Source organism: Microtus ochrogaster, unplaced genomic scaffold, assembly GCF_000317375.1.
Source record: "Microtus ochrogaster isolate Prairie Vole_2 unplaced genomic scaffold, MicOch1.0 UNK90, whole genome shotgun sequence".
NCBI lineage: Eukaryota > Metazoa > Chordata > Mammalia > Rodentia > Cricetidae > Microtus > Microtus ochrogaster.
In genome coordinates, this window is record NW_004949188.1 from 567,276 (window position 1) to 584,679 (window position 17,404).

At 51.1% G+C, this 17,404-nt stretch overlaps 2 protein-coding genes across 2 annotated transcripts; both read right to left on the reverse strand.

Annotated features, from left to right (window-relative positions):
- Window positions 1-559: 559 nt before the first annotated feature.
- Window positions 560-12,930, reverse strand: Il27ra (interleukin 27 receptor subunit alpha). Its single transcript, XM_026777921.1, has 14 exons — window positions 12,843-12,930; window positions 12,479-12,596; window positions 11,385-11,542; window positions 11,140-11,297; window positions 9,914-10,070; window positions 9,738-9,811; window positions 6,357-6,540; window positions 6,076-6,264; window positions 3,760-3,861; window positions 3,520-3,678; window positions 1,782-1,907; window positions 1,355-1,445; window positions 1,132-1,225; window positions 560-981 (listed from the first exon to the last, which is right to left on the reverse strand). The coding sequence occupies exons 1-14, from the start codon at window positions 12,928-12,930 to the stop codon at window positions 805-807; spliced, it is 1,875 nt and encodes a 624-aa protein (XP_026633722.1). The 3' UTR covers window positions 560-804.
- A 542-nt stretch (window positions 12,931-13,472) lies between these two features.
- Rln3 (relaxin 3) lies at window positions 13,473-15,290 on the reverse strand. Its single transcript, XM_005370928.2, has 2 exons — window positions 15,093-15,290; window positions 13,473-13,711 (listed from the first exon to the last, which is right to left on the reverse strand). Exons 1-2 carry the CDS (start codon window positions 15,277-15,279, stop codon window positions 13,473-13,475), a joined length of 426 nt encoding a protein of 141 aa, XP_005370985.1. The 5' UTR covers window positions 15,280-15,290.
- Between the last annotated feature and the right edge of the window lie 2,114 nt (window positions 15,291-17,404).

The following is a 17,404-nucleotide window of genomic DNA, read 5'->3' on the forward strand; positions in this document are numbered from 1 at the left end:
TTTGTCTGGTCTTTTTTGAAGCAGGGTTTCTTTGTGTAGTCCTGGCTATCCTGAAACTCATTCTGTAGACCAGGCTGGCCTCGAATTCAAGAGATCCACCTGTCTCTGCCTCCCAAGCGCTGGGATTAGAGGCGTGCACCACCATTGCCTGGCTTGTTTATATTTTCTGTGTGTGTTTGCCTGTGTATAACCGTGAATGTGAGTGCTCATGGAGCCACAAGAGGGCACTAGAGATTCCCTAGAACTGGAGTTACAGGTGACTCTGAGCCAACCTCTGGGTGTTGGGAACTGAACCTGGGTCCTCTGCAAGGCCAGGGAACCAAACTGGTCTGCAAGAAAACAAGGGCTCTTAACAACTCAGCCGTCTCTCCAGCCTCTGGACTGTGTCTTTTGAGCTGGAATCACCTCCTTTTATGCTGCCTGGGAGTAGGCCTTACTAGAATCAAAGGTTGTGACTGGGTGAGGTGACACACCTATATCCCAGCACTGGGGGTGCTGCAGCAGGAGATCACGGCTGGAACAAGACTCCAACACAATAAAGAAGACAACAGCAAAAGGATCGGGTCAGTGAGAATATTAATTCTACAGGAACACAAAGGCGTCCAAGATGCAGGGGCTAGAAAACGAAGAATCGGTTAGGTCTGGTGGCACAACCTTCGATTTCCATACGCGGGAGGCAGAACCAGGTGAATCTCTGAGTTCCAGGCCAACCGAGGCTACCTAGTGAGAACCTGTCTCGGAAAACTCCAAATAAAAAGGTCTAATCCAGAACAGGGACACAGCCCCCATCCTGAAGCAGAAGTGCTAGAACCTAGAGGCGGGAGGCCCGAGGCCCAGCTCCTCTGGTGTGGGCAGGAAGTGTTTCTCATATCCAGAGTGCAGAGGGGCAGAGGCTGGAGGGGGCTCAGTAATAGGTTCCTGCTCCATTTCCTCCACTTCCAGGATGGGTCCTTCCTTGGGTGGCTGGGGCAGGCTCACCTCCTGGGGAGATGGAGACTTGACACGTGGCGGTCCTCCCCCACCCCACTTGCTCCGGCATCCTCCAGTTAGAGAATGGCGGTCCTCCCCCACCCCACTTGCCCCGCATCCTCCAGTTAGAGAATGGTGGTCCCACAGTTGGCAGCTTCTCACCTTTATGTAAGGCTGCCCAGAATTGCTGTTGGCAGGGTCAGGAACTCTCTCCCAGATCCACTGAGGAAGCAACTTGTATCGCTGGTGGAAGCACCTGGCCAGTAGAGACCCAGTGGCAAACATGTTGCTAGAATCCATTACTTCCTGAACCCCGAGGCCACCCACCCTAGGTTTAGCTGCTGAACTCCCAACAGAGAAGAGACCCCATATCTAAAAGCCTTACCTGGTGGCGGCTAGGCTCAGGCCACAACCCGCCAGGAGCAAACCCCATAGGGACAGGACACAAGGCAGAATCTTCCATCTGACCTCATTGTCTGTGGGTGGGGAGGATACGGAGGACTAGACAGCCATCTTGAAAAAGGGCTTTGGGAGCAGCCATCATGACGAAGGGGGTGAGGGGTTTAGGGATATAGGGGTTTGCTGACAGGCAGAGGCAGGGTTGGGGGGATGCTGTTGCAGACATACATTGGATAATACAACAGCATTTAGAAGACGCAGAGTACCCTGAGGCAAACGGGGTGTGGTCCTCGGTTCCATCCTCCATATTATCCTATACGTAATCCTTTCCATCAGAAGCTATCCACCAGTGAAGCCCGTGTCATGACTTCAAGACACCCCTAGCCGGAAGTTGTCAGGTAGCCCCATGGTACCTGGTAGGTGAAGCTGAAGGCTAGGACCCGGTGGGCCCTGTCCTGCAATGGTGGACACCGTCACCCACAGCTCGAAGGAACCCCAGTGAAGGCTACGCAGAGTGACAGTCTGGGTATTACTGCTCACTGAAGGACACAACCAAAGAAGTTGGGGGAGCAGTGAAGTCATTTGCACACACCACGCTGTCTACACCTTCCACATGGCTGTCTCAGTGTTCTTTGTTTATTTATGTGGCATTCTATTATTCTCTGAGGGGCTTGCCCCTATGCATGTCATGGCACACATGAGGTCAGAGGTCGTTTCTCACCACCTATTCCACCATAGGTGTCTTGGGTTTCATGGTAGGGGCCATCTCACAGCCCCTGGTCTGGAATTCTGTGCACTGTCACTTCCTTAACCAATCTCTGACCCCTCATTTTGTGAACATCTCTGAGCGCCATGTGACGATTGGATGCTCTCTCCACTGTCTACGTGAATCTTCCATTGGGAAGTCAGCTGCCTGAGCGCTTGCCTCCAATGCACAAGGCCCAGAGTTTGATCCCCAGCCCTGAGGAGGGAGGAAATGGTCCAGAGCACAGTAGTGTCTGCCTGTCATTCCAGTTACTCAGAATGTCATTTCCAGGTCAGGTTGAGATCAAGGGAGACCCTGTCTCAATAAACAAAAACATTCAAGTTTCACAAACCCACTGTAACCATGCGTGCACGGTATTCAGGAAAGCTTCCCGGATGGGAGCAAGAAGAGATCATGATGTCCCTGGGGTGTCCCCATGGGGACTTAGTCTCTGTGTGATGGCACAGATTTGGAGGCCATGTGGGAGCTGGTTCATTCCTCCCGCCATGTGACTTAAGTCGTCAGACCCAATGGCGGGAGTATTAATTTGGTGAGCCATTTCACAGGCCCGTGAATCAAACTTTGTAGCAAGTTCGGATAACTTTTATAGTTAGGAAGAAAAGAATAACAATTTTGTTTCTTCAGTGATGGGGGTAAAACCCAAGGCCTTGCACATGCTGGACACTTGCTCTTCTGCTGAGCCCGACCCCAGCCCCTCACTGGGGAATCCATACAGGAACTCTATGCTGAGGCACCAGCCAACCCCATAACAATCTTTTAAATTTTTCTTAGGTGTATGTGTGTTTTGCCTGAATGTCTACCTATGCTCTGCATGCATGCGGTGCCGGTGGAGACCAGAAGAGGGCGTCAGATACTCCGACACCGGAGGACAGAGGCTGTTTGTTTGCTACTATAAAGGTGCTGGTAACCTAACCCAGGACATTTGCAAGAGCAGTCAGTGCTCTTAACTGTTGAATTTTGCCCCAGACCCAGGAATGTGTTATTATAGGAAAACGTTAGCCAATCTCAAGGGAAACAGAAGGAAATCAAAGTCACAAGCAATTCTACAAGCCCTGTTAACATTGAGAGAAATTTCTTGGCATATTTGAGCCTTGGCTTTGCTCAATATTGGGCCTTTTATCAAAAACAAAGCTATATCAGAATCTGTGGTCCTTTTTATACTTTTCACTTAATGAAATATGACAGGTACCATCACTGTCAGTGAGGACAGACTGGAGCCTTTGTCTTTAATGTCTCAGTAAGTCCATTTCAGAGGTAGACAAGACTGTTGCTATTCTCTGGGAACTTGGTGACTTAGAATTCCCAGGAACTGGAAAAGTAGGAACAGCGTGGATGACGAGTGGATCTTTGGGAATACAGGAAGGGACCGGAGACAGGAAGCTCACCATTCGTGCAGACGGTGGACATGGCTTCACCCTGTATGCACAAGGTATAGTGAGTAGCCCGGCCTCGGAGTTTGGGTCTTGGTACCTCTTCCCACGCTACAGCAAGTGTCCCTGGGGGGTCATCTTGGAGTCGCCAAACTGCTGGTCCAGCAAGGGGCACTGTGAAGAAACCGGGCACATCAGTTTCTCCGCAGTTCCACGAACGAGGCCCCTCCCTCATCCTCCAGCGCCACTTCTTACCTAAGTCCTCGGTGAATCCCCAAACTGAGGGGGCAGCAGCTAACCCCCCAGGGAATACTGCAGTCACTGTAACTCGATAGGGGACCCCTCCTTCAAAATCCCCTGGGGGGAACAGGAAGAAGAGAACATTTACAGCTGGTTCTCTCTCCCCAGCGCAGAGCCAGAGCCGTGGGAGCTGCCATTTGGGCCCCTAGGGGAGGCTGTTCCACAAAGTGCCAATGAGACCTGAGACTGGGGGGGAAGAGAAGCAAGATGTAAACAGCCCAGGATGGGACCAGTCCCAGTGGTATGCAGTGACTCGCACCTGTGGTGCTCTGAGGCTGCGCTACACAGAGAGACTATGCCTCCAGGAACTGAGAAGCAGGGCTGAGGCTATAACTCAGTGGGCAGAGTGCCTGCCTGGCTTGCACAAAACCCTAGTTAAATCTTCAATACAAGCAGCACGACTCTTGGTCATTGAGCCATCTCTCCAGACTGTCATTTTACTTTATTGTTTGTTTGTTTATTCGAGACAGGGTTTCTCTGTGGTTTTGGAGCCTGTCCTGGAACTTGCTCTGTAGACCAGGCTGGCCACAAACTCACAGAGATCCGCCTGCTTCTGCCTCCTGAGTGCTGGGATTAAAGGCACTGGTATAGGGACACGTGCTTGGAATTCCATCACTTGAAGGGTGGATACAGGAGGGTCAGAAGTTCAAGATCATCTTTGGTTAGTGAATGCAAGGCTAGCCTGGGATACATCAGACTACATGGGGAGAAAAAAAAAAGAATAGACTAAAAACTAAAATAAAGATGGACGGTGGTGGCACACGCTTTTAATCCCAGCACTCAGGGAGGCAGAGGCAGGCGGATCTCTGTGAGTTCAAGGTCATTCTAGTCTACAAAGTAAGTTCTAGGACAGCCAGAGCTGAAAAACCCTGTTTTGAAAAAAAAAAAAAACCAAGATAATATCTGGGTGTAGTGATAACACACCTTTAATCCAGGCCAGTCTGGTCTACACAGGAAGGTCCAGCCAGGCAAGACTGCCCAGTGAGACACCATTTCAAAAATGACGAAAGGATTAAGGGCCTGGAAAAATGGCTCTGTGGTTAAGAGCACTGGCTGCTCTTCTAGAGGACACAGGTTCGGGTCCCAGCACCCACATGGCAGCTCACAACCATCTGTATCTCCAGGTCGGGGATCTACTACCTTCTTCTGGTCTCCATGGGTACTCTACATACTTAGAACATACATTCAGGCAAAACACCCATACACATAAATAATTTAAGAAACAGGGGAGTAAGAAGCCATGCATCATAGCACACACCTTTAAAGTCAGCCCCGAGATAGATTCTCTATGAGTTCAAGGCCAACCTGGTCTACAGTGTGAGTTCCAAGTCAGCCAGGGTTACACAGAGAAGCCCTGTCTCAAAAAATCCAAAACAGAAACAACAACAAAAAATAAGTAAATAAAATATGTAAGTCCCCAGAGTAGGGAAGAGGGGAAGTGGAGAGCACAGCTCAGCCCTCTTCACTGCTGGTCCAGCATCCATGCTCAGGTGTGCCGGCTCTGTCAGTGATCACAGTGTGATTTTGCCCCGAGGCCAGGAAATAAAAGTGCAGGCCACTGAGGCTGTGCACACAGACCTGCATGTGAGCGACACTCCACTTGGGGAGTCACGCTCCTAAAGACCTGCCTCTAAACTGCTGTGCCAGCCAAGCAGGCCAAAGAAGGAATGTTCTAGAATCATCATCCAGTCCTCTTCTCTTTCTTCCTCCCCTTCTTCCCACCCCTCCCTCCCTCCCTCATTCCTCCTCCCTACCTCCCTCACTCTCCCTCACTTTCCCCCTTTCTCTCTCTCTCCTCACCCAGGCTGTCCTAAAATTAGTAAATAGTGATCCTCCTGCCTCAGCCTCCTGAGGTCAGGTGTAGACCACTACGGGCTAGGACTCCTCTCTTCATTCAGTGCACACGTACGCTTGAGAATCTAACCTATGTTTCTCTCCCAACGCCTCATTTTCTTCCTTCATACCTGAGACACACATCCAAATACCAAGCCTCAGTCCAGAAGCCTTTGATGGCCTATGGAGTTTTAGCTCCATAATGTTACAATTTGTACATTATCTGACTTCCTGTGCCAACAGGTGACCTCTCTCTGACACAGACTCCCACCAGGGCACCATCGCCAGAAAGCAACCCATAGAGTCAGCACCATGTTCTGGGTCCTCCAGAACCGGGAGCTAAACAAATCTCTTCTAAGTGTCCAGCCCCAGGTATTTTGCTCTGGCAACAGCCCCTGTACTGGTGTAGATGGGATCCCAGGTGTCCCAGGGCCTAACCTGGTAGCAGAGCGCTGAGGTTTGCAGTGGGGAGATGGATCCAGTTGAGCTTGTCCAGGCTGTCACCATCTCGAGCCCAGTCTACCACATATTCCCACGGTTCCCCGGTCCCCTGTTGCCAGGTCACCAGTAACCCTGAGCTCCCATCAATGCTGCTGACGACCACACCATGGGGGGCAGATTCTGGAGCTGGAAGCAGGGGGAGATATCTTGACTGTTCATTCAGGAAGGTTATCTTGTCCCCCAAGATATTGGGCAGAAGACATTTCATGTCATTTTACCCAAGCAGACCAAAGACAGGTTGGTGAGAAGCGTCCCACTGGCGGTGCCGACAGTGGACACTATAGCCCACTCCATCAGTGTGGGGATGGAGGACTTGCAGCAAGGGACCTCTTCTTGAGTCATAGTAACATCTCCAACCCCAAACACGACTCTGTAAGTTCCCTGCATGGAGGGTCCCGGGTTCTAAGGGAGGAAAAGTTGTAGTTAGCATCCCCCACTATGATGATGGCAAGGCACCTGCTAAGTCGGGCAGAGCGGCAGCTCATGAGTCTCAGAGTTTACAAAAGAGGCCTAGGGAGGGCAAGGAGACAGCCATGAAGGCATGGAGTTTAAACAGGAGCCTGGTGTCACATCTGTAATCTCAGTACTCAGGAGGCAGAGGCAGGAGGAGGTGCCACAAGTTCGAGGCCAGCCTGGGCTAAATGTGACCCTGCAAGCAGAGTACCAATTTTACATAAAGATAGTTTGAGCCGGGCGATGGTGGCACACGCCTTTAATCCCAGCACTCGGGAGGCAGAGGCAGGCGGATCTCTGTGAGTTCGAGACCAGCCTGGTCTACAAGATCTAGTTTCAGGACAGGCTCCAAAGCCACAGAGAAACCCTGTCTCCAAAAACCAAAAAAAAAAAAAAAAAAAAATAGTTTTATCCTGCACCTAAGGCCCTGCCTCATTCTGCCCTTGCTAATCCTGGTTTAGATAGCAATCAAACAAGAATTTAAAAACAAACAAACAAAACAACAATAATAACATCCTGGTCTTGGCACTTGAGTTTGCTGACTTGATGTTTTTGAAATACAGTTGTATACACAGGGCTGGGGAGGTGGCTCAGTTGGCAAAGTGGTTGCTGTGCAACCATAAGGACCCAAGTTCAATCCCCAGAATAGATGTTTAGAAAGCCGGACGTGGGCCAGGCAGTGGTGGTGCATACCTTTAATCCCTGCTTGGCAAGTTACAGGAAAATGAAAAACCATGTCTCAAAAACAATGGTGGTCAGAGCCTGAGCAAAGATGAGAGTCCTCTGGCCTCTTCATATACACACTTAAACACGTGCAAGCATACACAAATTAATATTATATTTTTAAGAGATTATGTGTGTGTGCATGCACATGTGTGTGCACATATGTGTGTTGATGTATGTGCACATGACTTCAGTACCCAAGGAGTCAGAGGATTCCCTGGAGTTATGAGCAGTTGAAAGCTGCCTGATGTGGATGCTTAGAACCAAGCTCACATTCTCAGCAAGAGCAGTAAGCTCTCCTAGCTGCCCCAGAAACATTTATCTTAAATATCAAATTCTTTTTATTTTATGTGAGTGTGTGTGTGTGCGCGCGCGCGCATGCACATTGCCATGGCACACGTGTGGAGGCAGAGGATAGCTTCTCAGGAGTTGGCTTTCTCTTTCCATCTTCAGGGGCTTCTCTCTCACCGTCAAGAGCTAGGGGGCTCTTCTGTCTCCGTTCCTCTCACTGGAGACGTGCTGGGACACACGCCACAGCACCAGCTTACTGTGGTTTTGCTTGTTTGTAGCTTCAAGATTTATTAGCCAAGCATGGTGGCACACACCTTTAACCCCAGCTGGGGTTAGGCAGAGGCAGGAGGATCTCTTAGTTCAAGGCCAACCTGGTCTACTGAGCGATTTCAAGGACAGTCAGGGCTGCACGGCAAACAAACGGACGGGTTTGTTTATTTTGTGTGTGTGTGGGGGGGGGGGGAGTGTTCTACTTGCTAGTGCATAACTGCACTCTCAGAGACTAGTAGAAAGCATTGGATCCCCTGGAATTGAAGCTACTACAGACAGTTGTGAGCTGAGATGTGATGTGGGTTCTGGAAATTGAACCTGGGTCCTCTTCGAGAGCAGCCTGTGCTGACCATCCCTCCAGCTCCATCCCGCTCTTTACATGGTTCCTAGGACTGAATGCTGTCTTTCAGATTGCCTAGCACTTCACCCCTTGTTTTCTCTCTTTTCTTTGAAACAGGACCTCACAAACAGAAGGCAGGCCTCAAATTCAATATACAGGCAAGGACGACCTTGCTCCCCCTGCTCCCACCTCCCATTGCTGGGATTGCAGCTGCACCTTCACATCTGGCTCACACAGAGCTGCAGACAGAGCCCATGACCTCAGTCAGACATTCTAGGGAAGCTGCATTCTGGCCTGCATCCCAGCAGGACCCAAGAGCTTTGAAATATTTATTAAGGGTTCTTGCCCTGCTGCATACCTCTGGCTCCCTCCCTTAGGGCTTTGTTACTTCCTCCCAGTGGAAACTTACGAGGATGGAAAAGTGTAAGTGATTCCAGTTTAAGTGAATTTCAGAAAGGTCTAGCAAGGACCAATATCAAGCACCTTTAAAACCACCAATTAGGAGACAGAGACAGGTGGATCTCTGTGAGTTCGAGGGTATAAATGTACGCAGACATGCATCCACACACACATACACACATATGTTTTTACAGGAATGCATACACTTATGCACATGCATGTGCACATGCCCAAACATATATGCATTCAAATTCATGCACCCTCACAGACCTGCATGTATACAAGCATAAATACACGTGGAACTAAATGGATGGCATTTAATTGTGTGGCTCAAGGGTCATATATGTTTTATTCCTTTCAGAGATCATCCATGCCCAGCAGACATTAGAAGTTCAATAGTAAATTTGTTCATTGCTGAGCATGAAGCCTGGGACCACATACATTCTCGCTTAGTATTCTGTCACTGAGCCCCCCCCACTTCTATTTATTTCATTTCACTTCATGTGCATTGATGTTTTGCCTCTATGTTTGTCTGTGTGAGGGTGTAAGATCTTCTGGAACTGTGGTTACAGAGAATGGCAAGCTGCCATGTGGGTGCTGGGAATTGAACCTGGGTCCTTGAGAAGAGCAGCCAGTGCTCTTAACTGCTGAGCCACCTCTCCAGCCCCGAGCTCCCCTATCAAATCTTTTTGTCTTTCAGACTAAGATGTCCTGATCTTGCACTGACTCTGGCTGGTCTTGAACATGCAATCTTCCTGCCTGGGCCTTTTGAGTACTGAGATCACAAGCGTGAGCCACCTTGAATCAGAAGGACTATGACACCTTCTTCTACCACCTGTTTGATGGCAGCACGGGATTTGTAGCACAAGTGTTACATCTTGCCAAGCTGCACTGAATTCATGTCCTGAGTCTAGACTTTCATTTCTGCTGCCTTCTGCTTGGGACACTGGATCCCGCCCAACAAACACCTCAGATCTCTGTCAAGTTGGTGGTGTTGGTGGACCAGCACTGCAAGAGACCGCTGCAATTCAGGAAATAACCTCCAGGGGGCAGCAGAGGAAGGCACTGCTGCTTGGGCATTCCCAGACCCCTGCAGAGAACTACCTTGGGACTTGGCGCTTACCTTCCAGAGAAGCAGGGCTGTCCGGTTGCCAGCTGTCTCACAGATGGCGCCCGAAATCCACACATCTTTAGGAGCTGATGAGGACAGGCAAAGGCAGGTACAGTTAGATGGACAAGGCTGCCTGACCTGTGGTGGACCGAGGCCCAGGAGTGCAACACTAAAGGAAGCATCCTTACGCAAGAACGGCGTCTGGAAGGACAGGTCCGGGCTCCACTCGCCCCAGGGATCTCCGTTCTCCACTCGGCAGCGGCCGGACACCTGGTAGCTGGTGCCAGGTTCCAGGTTCTGCATCTCAACAGGAGGCAGCAGATCTGTCTTCAGTTGTGGCTCCAACTGGGAAAAGGATGGCGAAGTGATGGGGTAGCCCTCTGTGCTGAGGCGAATCCTTTTCCCTAAGCTGAGGCCCTGGGTCTGGCACAGGCTAGGTAAGCCCTCTAGTACTGAATATTTACAGCAGGCCCTCGGAGTGTGCGTGCGTGCGTGTGTGTGTGTGTGTGTGTGTGTGTGTGTGTGTGCGCGCGCGCGCGTGAGTGAGTGAGTGAGCGCGCATACAGGTGTTGGTGCCAAGTGCCTTCCTTTACCCACTAAGTCATCTCGCTAATCTTCATTTTTGAGACGAGGTCTCTTGCTGGCTCATTCGTTGGACTGGATGGTCGGTAAGTTCTGAGATCCACCTGTGTCTGCCTCTGCTGCGGTTACATGGTGCTACCATGCTTGTCTTTCCTTCATGGGTGCTGAGATCTCAGGACCTCATGTTTGTGTGTCAAACACTTTGATTACTGAGCAATCTTCCCGGCTGTAGTATGGTTTCTTTGGGTTTTTTTGTTTGTTTTGAGACAAAATTCTAAAAACCTGTTTTTATTTTAAATATCTTTATTTTATGTATGGATGCTTTGATGTATTCCTACATGATAGAAGAGGACATCAGATTGGGTGCTGGGACTTGAACTCGGGTCCTCTGGAAAAGCAGCCAGTGCTCTTAATCGCTGAGCAATCTCTCCAGCCCAAGACAAAATTTTTTTAACTGATCAAGATACTCATACAGGCCAGGTGTGTGCAAATCTTTAATCCCAACATGGGGGGCATAGGCAGGTGGATCTCTGTGAGTTTCAGGCTAGCCAGGCCCACACAGTGCAATCTTGTCTCACTGCCCCCCCCCCCATACCCAGTGTCTAGAGGTGGCAATGAAATCCTGCTGTTCAGAGCTTGGGAGGCTGAGGCTGGAGGATCACGTCTCTGAGACCAGCTGGCTGGCTGCATGGCTAAGTAGACGGAAAACAGAAACAAGTGAACAAAGTTGCTTATGAGGCCTTCTATGTGAGATTTGGGGGTAACTCCATGACAGGTGTCGAATAAGATGTTCAGGGATAAGGTGGGAAAGAAGCTCCCCCCCCCCACTCACCTGAGTCCACTCTTTCTCCTGGCATCTTTTGTACTGGAATTGACAGATGAGAACCTTATGAGGTGGCCACAGAGGTGGTTTCCACAGCATAGTGGCCTCCAAGGGTTCGTCATCAGAGAAGTCCACATCAGAGAGGAGCTGGGGGGTGCCTGGCTTCACTGTGAATAGGAGGCCAGAGCACCATGAGTTAGGGCCTCCAACTACACCCACCCCCCGCACTGTGCCTCACCCTCCCACTGCGTTACTTTTGATTTGCAGGTCCACGACGACAGGGGACCAGAGAGGTTGGCCCTCTTGTGTCCCCCAGATGAGGAGTTCGTCAGCCATGGTGAACTGTTCCCGGGGAATGGTCATCCAGTTCTGCCTGGAAGGCACCTGTAACTTCCAGGTTCTATTGGAATGGCTGTGGGGAGAGATGGGGAAGAGACGCAGGCTGGCCCAGGCTAAGCGCCCTGGCATCTGCGCTGCTGGCATCTCAAGCACCGCTCTATGTCAAAGCAGTGCAACCTGAGGCAGGCAAGTGCCTTAACCTCTCTGTTGCTCCTCTAAAATCCTGCAGTCCATGTGTGTGTTGAAAGAGCTCTGTAGTGGGCCAGGGGACGGTTCCCTGTCATCCCAGCACTTGGGAGACAGAAACAGGGGGATTGTTAGAGGCTAGCTTCACACAGTAAGAATGTCTCAGAAACGTCCTCCTTCGTTCCTCCTCCCAAAGCCCTTGTCACCGGCCCTTACTTAGTTCAACTAGAATGGAGTTTCTAGATCACATCTGCACCCTGCCCACTCCCAGCACCCACTTTCATTGTGATTCCAAGCACTAGACTGATTTTTTTTTTTTTTTTGAGACAGGATTTCAAGAAGCCCAGGCTGGCCACTGGTTATGAAGCTGAGGCTGGCTTTGAACTCCTGATCTTCCTGCCTCATCTCCTAGTACTGAGGTTGCAGGTGTGCGTCACCATGCTGGCTTAGACTGGTGTGTTCATAGAGTAAAGTAAACTGCTTGAAAAAGTCAAGCTATCTGCCTGATGTTGAATGGCGATATAAACCTGCTTCCTGGTACTAAGCATTTTTTCTTTGCCATGTGCCTAGCACATTGATGGACAGAATCAATCATGGGAGGCACGTGCCATCATTACTGCATTTGGGGGGGGGCCACTAGTTACTGCGTGACTAGTCCAGAGTTATGCAGTAAGGAAATGAGTGGGACCTGGCTTGAGGGTCTTGAAAATGTGGAAGAAATTCCCAGTAGCAGGACTCGGGGGTCCTCTTAACCAAAGCCAGTTGCAATCCGAGTGGCCACTTCCCGTGCCTCAGTTTCCCCAGACCACTCCAGGTTACTCACTACTTACGACTCTGGTGATACAGCACAGGTGGAATCTCCAGGTCGCCCAGAGGTTCCCAGGAGCAGTTCAGGTTTCCCAAGGGTCCAACGCTGTAGCATTGCAGTGGGCCGGGGCTGCCTGTGGGGGCGCAGAGGGCCGAGAGGGCCACCATCAAGTTCCGAGGGCTCTAAACATGCCAGACTGTGGATGCGTTCATTCTCCGGTACTGCGGGAGTGCCGGACCCGAGTCCAGGGCCTGGCACGTGCTGGGACAGCGTAGAGGGAGTCCCGGGCCCCTCCCCAATCCTGCTACATCCTGTTGTCACCTAGTCCCCGCCGCCCTAAAACTGTGATCCCAAGTCAGCCGCTCACGAAGCCTCTCACCCGGGGGCCGCTTCCCAAGCAGCAGCGGCAGCAGTGGCAGCAGCAGCAGCTCCAAATGTGTGAGGCAAGCAACCCGGGGCCCGCTCATAGTTCCCAGGGACAAGAGGCGCCGCCAGGCCTGGGGCTTGCAGCCTGAGAAGGAAGACACCCCGCCCCTGGCGGGAAGTCCCCAAATCCGCCCACCCCCAGCAATGACACGCACGCGTGCAAATGTTCAGAACTGAACCTTTATTTTGTAGTGGGAAAGCCTGAGGGCTGGGGACCGACAGTAGAGGAGCGGGGAGGGGGCCGTAGGTTGCAATGGCCTGGCCAGGAAACAGAGGCGGCAATTAGGACTGGACAGGACATGGGTTCTTAGAGTGGCCAGTTAGGGTAGGTGGAAGCCTGGCTGTAGCCGGGCTCTCTGGGGCTGGGGTTGGGGAGAGGAAGAATTCAGCCATAAAGATCAAGTTTCCGCTTGGCTGGGTATGGGTGTGGTCCGGAGCTAGGTGGGGCTAGGTAGCGTCTTGGCTGAAGGTCTGTGAGGAGACCGCGGAGGCTGCAACGCATTGCCAGTAGGAAGGCTCGTGAGCGTCGCACAGACAGCAGGTTGGAGACACCGGGCGCGGCCCCCATCGCCCGGCCCGGGTCCTAGCACAAGCTGCTGATTTGACTCCTACTACAGCCCCACTCGCAGCAGCTGCTGGAAAGGCCAGCCAGGACATCTCTGCTGCCCCGAACTGCTCCAGGCGACCCTTGCCAGCTGGGTCGACTACCATAGAAGGCCTGGGGGGATTTGGTCAGGCCCAGCCACTCGCTGGAGCCCACAGCTTCGTCCAGTTCGCTGGCCAGGTTGTCCGTATTGGCTTCTACATCAGGGAAGAAGTTCCCTGCAAAGCAGAGGAAGCGTTAGGGCTCAGAATGCCGGCTCCTGTCTGGCCAGGTTGTATCTCTGGTCTTGAGAATCAAGGTTGCTACCCAAAGTTTTATTTCATGCGGTCCTGGGCTTTGTTACTGGTTTCAATACTAAGCCTGACTTTCTTGTCACGGATTTCATGTTATTCTTTATTTAATGTGGACCAGGTAGATGAAAGAATGCATTTGGAAGCTAGGCTCCCTAACTTAGAAACATAAATGAGCCTACCTCTCTGAGGCTCAGTTTTCTTTTCCATGAAGTGGGGGGAAATAATAGCTCCTACTCTCTTCAGTTTTATCGATAGTGGGAGGCTTAGCGCCAGCAAGGGCACAATAAAATCGGATACACAATGAGCCGCAAATGAACGCTGATTATTTATTGACTGACTTGATCGTTTGCCACATTAACTTCTTCGGTCCCCTCGGTGACAGCCACGGAGCTGCTGCTATTGCCACCCACTATCCAAATGAGCCGGTGGTTCCTCAGTGAGCTCGTGTGAGGACACAGCCATTCGGCCATAGGCTACTGTTTTAACCCAGGCGCACGGCTATCTGCGCACGCGTCCATCACCCACCCATCGCTCCATCCTCATCACTGCCATCTTCCCCAGTTTTGTTTTTTGAGGACAGAGTCTCAGGCTGCGCTGGAACTCGTGACCATCCTGCCTCAGCTTCCCAGAGTGCTGGGATTCTAGCCATGTGCCAGCAAGCCTTGCCTCTAAGGAGCTGCACCCTCCTTGCCTCTCCTACTCCACCCACTAAATTGTCTACCCTTAAAAAATTCTGCTAGATCTCACCTGCTGTGTCTTCCATTTCGCCAGGAATTGTCTCTCCAAGGGGGAGCAGGGGCATCCAGGAGGTGGCAAGATCAAGCCCTGTGCCCATAGCCCTCCACCTGCCCTGCTCACTAGGCTCCAAAACCTGCTGTGCCCTCAGCAGGTGCCTCAGGGACAGTGGCACCTCTGCTGAGTGCTTGGTGCCAGGACTCAGGAAAAGGTGGCCTGATGGCTCTACCTTTACTCCTCTGCCGGCAAACCCAGGGTGCTGGCTTCTGGCCATTTCAACTCTACAACTGGACCACGCTGGTCCTGCAGAAGCGCCAAGGCCAGGCAGGTGTTCCCACAGTGTGTGGCTAGAGAGGAACTCTATTCCACCAAACCTCCTGTTTTTACTTTGAATTTTTAAGATTGGGTCTTAATCTGTAGCCCAGGCTGCCCTGAAATGCAGGAAACTTCTGCCACCACCTCCCAAATATTTGGAAGTCCAGTGTGCGCCATGTCTGGCTATACACCCCTCCTCTGTTTTGCCCACCTGCTCCAGGGTGATCCTCCCCACCCAGGCCACACACATACTCACCCAGAGAGTCATGGGCCAAGACGTCCGCCCGGCGCCATCGCGAGCCCCCGCAGGTGAAGATGACCGCTCGGATGAACTCGCGCCCGCACAGCTTCACCACGTAGGGCGCTGGCCTCGCATCGGCTTGCAGCTGCAGAGTCCCAAGGAGAGCCCAGGAAGCCAGCAGCAGCAGCCCGAGGGTTGCCATGCTCAGCTGAGACGCCTGCGACCAAGGTGGCTCTCTCTGCACCACCTCTGTCCCCCCATTTATACAGGCTGGATCTCAGCCCCTCCCGCTGACTTATCTTCCTCACAGGGGAGGCAACCTGACCTTTACCAATCCTTGCCAAAAGATAACCTTTCATGCAGACAGGGTGACATGGCTCAGCTCTCTGTCATCCTTCTGCACCCGGGAAGTTCTCATCTCGTGCTTTGTCTACTAGTAAGTGCTGGAGTTATAGGAGTAAGCCGCCACCTACCTCCCTTCCTTCCTTCCTTCCTTCCTTCCTTCCTTCCTTCCCCTCCTTCCTTCTCTCTCTCTCTCTCTCTCTCTCTCTCTCTCTCTCTCTCTCTCTCTCTCTCCCTCCCTCCCCCCTCTTCTTTCTATTTATTTATAGACAATCTCCCAGCCTGGCTAACCTCAAATTCTAGCATCAAGATCTCCACTGGAGCTGAAGAAATGGCACTGGCGCAGAAGATAAGAGGCATCCTGCTCTTCCAGGTGGCCCAAGTTTGGTTTCCTGCACCTAAAGCAGGAAGCTCATGGTTGCCTGTAACTCCAGTCACAGGGGATTTGACGCCCCCATCTTGTCTCCTGTGGGACCTGCATGTACATGCTCATACATGCACATATATAGACATAAACAGCAATAAAAAGCACACATTAAAGAAAGATCACTCTGCAGGACAGCTGTGACCCTTGACCTTTCCCCTGGATTCTGGGGGCCAACTGTGCTCCCCACATTGGGGGTTAACAATCACCCGGGACTCCAGTTCCAGGGCATCTGGTGCCCTCTTCTGGCCTCCACAGCCCCTGCACTAGCATGATACACATAAACTCGCTCAGGCGCACACACACCCATATAATAAATAGATAGAGTGGTAGAGCATTTGTCCTGGGTTCAATCCTCATTGCTGAGAAAACCCGGCAAAGATAGAATTCTAACCGCATACTGCATCAGTCAGTGACTGCGGAGCCCAGGCTGGCCTCAGACTTGCTATCCCTCTGCCTCAGCCTCCTGAGTGGCCTAGTGGTCTGGCTGTCTCCAACACCCACAGCAAAGGAGCCACACCCAGTTTTTAATGTGGGTTCTGGGGATTTGAACTCAGGCCCTCATGCTTTTGCAGCAAACACCCCCACTGAGCAGGGTCCTCAGTCCTGATACGTGCTATTTATTTATTTATTTATTTTGGTTTTTCGAGACAGGGTTTCTCTGTAGCTTTTGGAGCCTGTCCTGGAACTCCCTTGGTAGACCAGTCTGGTCTCGAACTCACAGAGATCTGCCTGCCTCTGCCTCCCGAGTGCTGGGATTACGTGCTATTTAAAGGGTGGATATAAACAGGCTTCCCGCTGTTTTCTTCCTCAGGCCAGAAACTGGATGGTGTCCTCTTCGAATCCTACTAGATCCTACCGGATCTTACCTGTTACCATTCTCCTTTCCATCTCAGATGACTGCTGCCTCTCACCTTCTCATCGTTTCTTTGTATCCATCCACAGAGTTCTAGGGTTTTAAAGTCCTGGAGATGAACCCAGGGCCTCAGGCACGTTTAGAAAGAAAGTAACACTGAGCCACACCACAGTCCACAGATGTGGGTTTGTGAAGGGCTGGATTGTTTTTATTGGATTGTAGTTTAATGATTTTTTTTTAAATATCACAGATTTATGTATATGTATGTATGTATGTATGTATGTATGTATGTATGTATGTATATATGTTTTCCAAGACAGGGTTTCTCTGTAGCTTTGGAGCCTGTCCTGGATTTAGCTCTTGTAGATCAGGCTGGCCTCGAACTCACAGAGATCTGCCTGACTGACTCTGCCTCCCAAGTGCTGGGATTAAAGGCGTGTGTCACCATTGCTCGGCTATTTTTTATGTTTCTGTTCTTGTGCTAATCCTCTGACATGAGTATGGGGTCAGAGAATACTTTCCAAGGCTTGGGAATCAATTCTCCCACAATGTGGTGTAGGTCTAGGGATGAAACACAAGCCTTCAGGCTAGACAGCAAAAGCCTTTACCCGCAAGCATATCTGCATGAATATGTGTGTGTATATAAATAGTCAGGGTCTCATATCTGCATGAATATGTATATATATATTAATAGTCAGGGTCTCA

Excerpts from the sequence above, each read along its gene's own strand:
- Il27ra (XM_026777921.1), bottom strand. The coding sequence starts at position 12,930 with ATGAGCGGGCCCCGGGTTGCTTGCCTCACACATTTGGAGCTGCTGCTG. Across the intron at positions 11,298-11,384 it reads CGTGGACCTGCAAATCAAAA|TGAAGCCAGGCACCCCCCAG; the intron begins GTAACGCAGTGG and ends TCCTATTCACAG. Across the intron at positions 1,908-3,519 it reads GTCCACCGTCTGCACGAATG|TGAGCAGTAATACCCAGACT; the intron begins GTGAGCTTCCTG and ends TGTGTCCTTCAG.
- Rln3 (XM_005370928.2), bottom strand. The coding sequence starts at position 15,279 with ATGGCAACCCTCGGGCTGCTGCTGCTGGCTTCCTGGGCTCTCCTTGGG. Across the intron at positions 13,712-15,092 it reads CTTGGCCCATGACTCTCTGG|GGAACTTCTTCCCTGATGTA; the intron begins GTGAGTATGTGT and ends TCTGCTTTGCAG.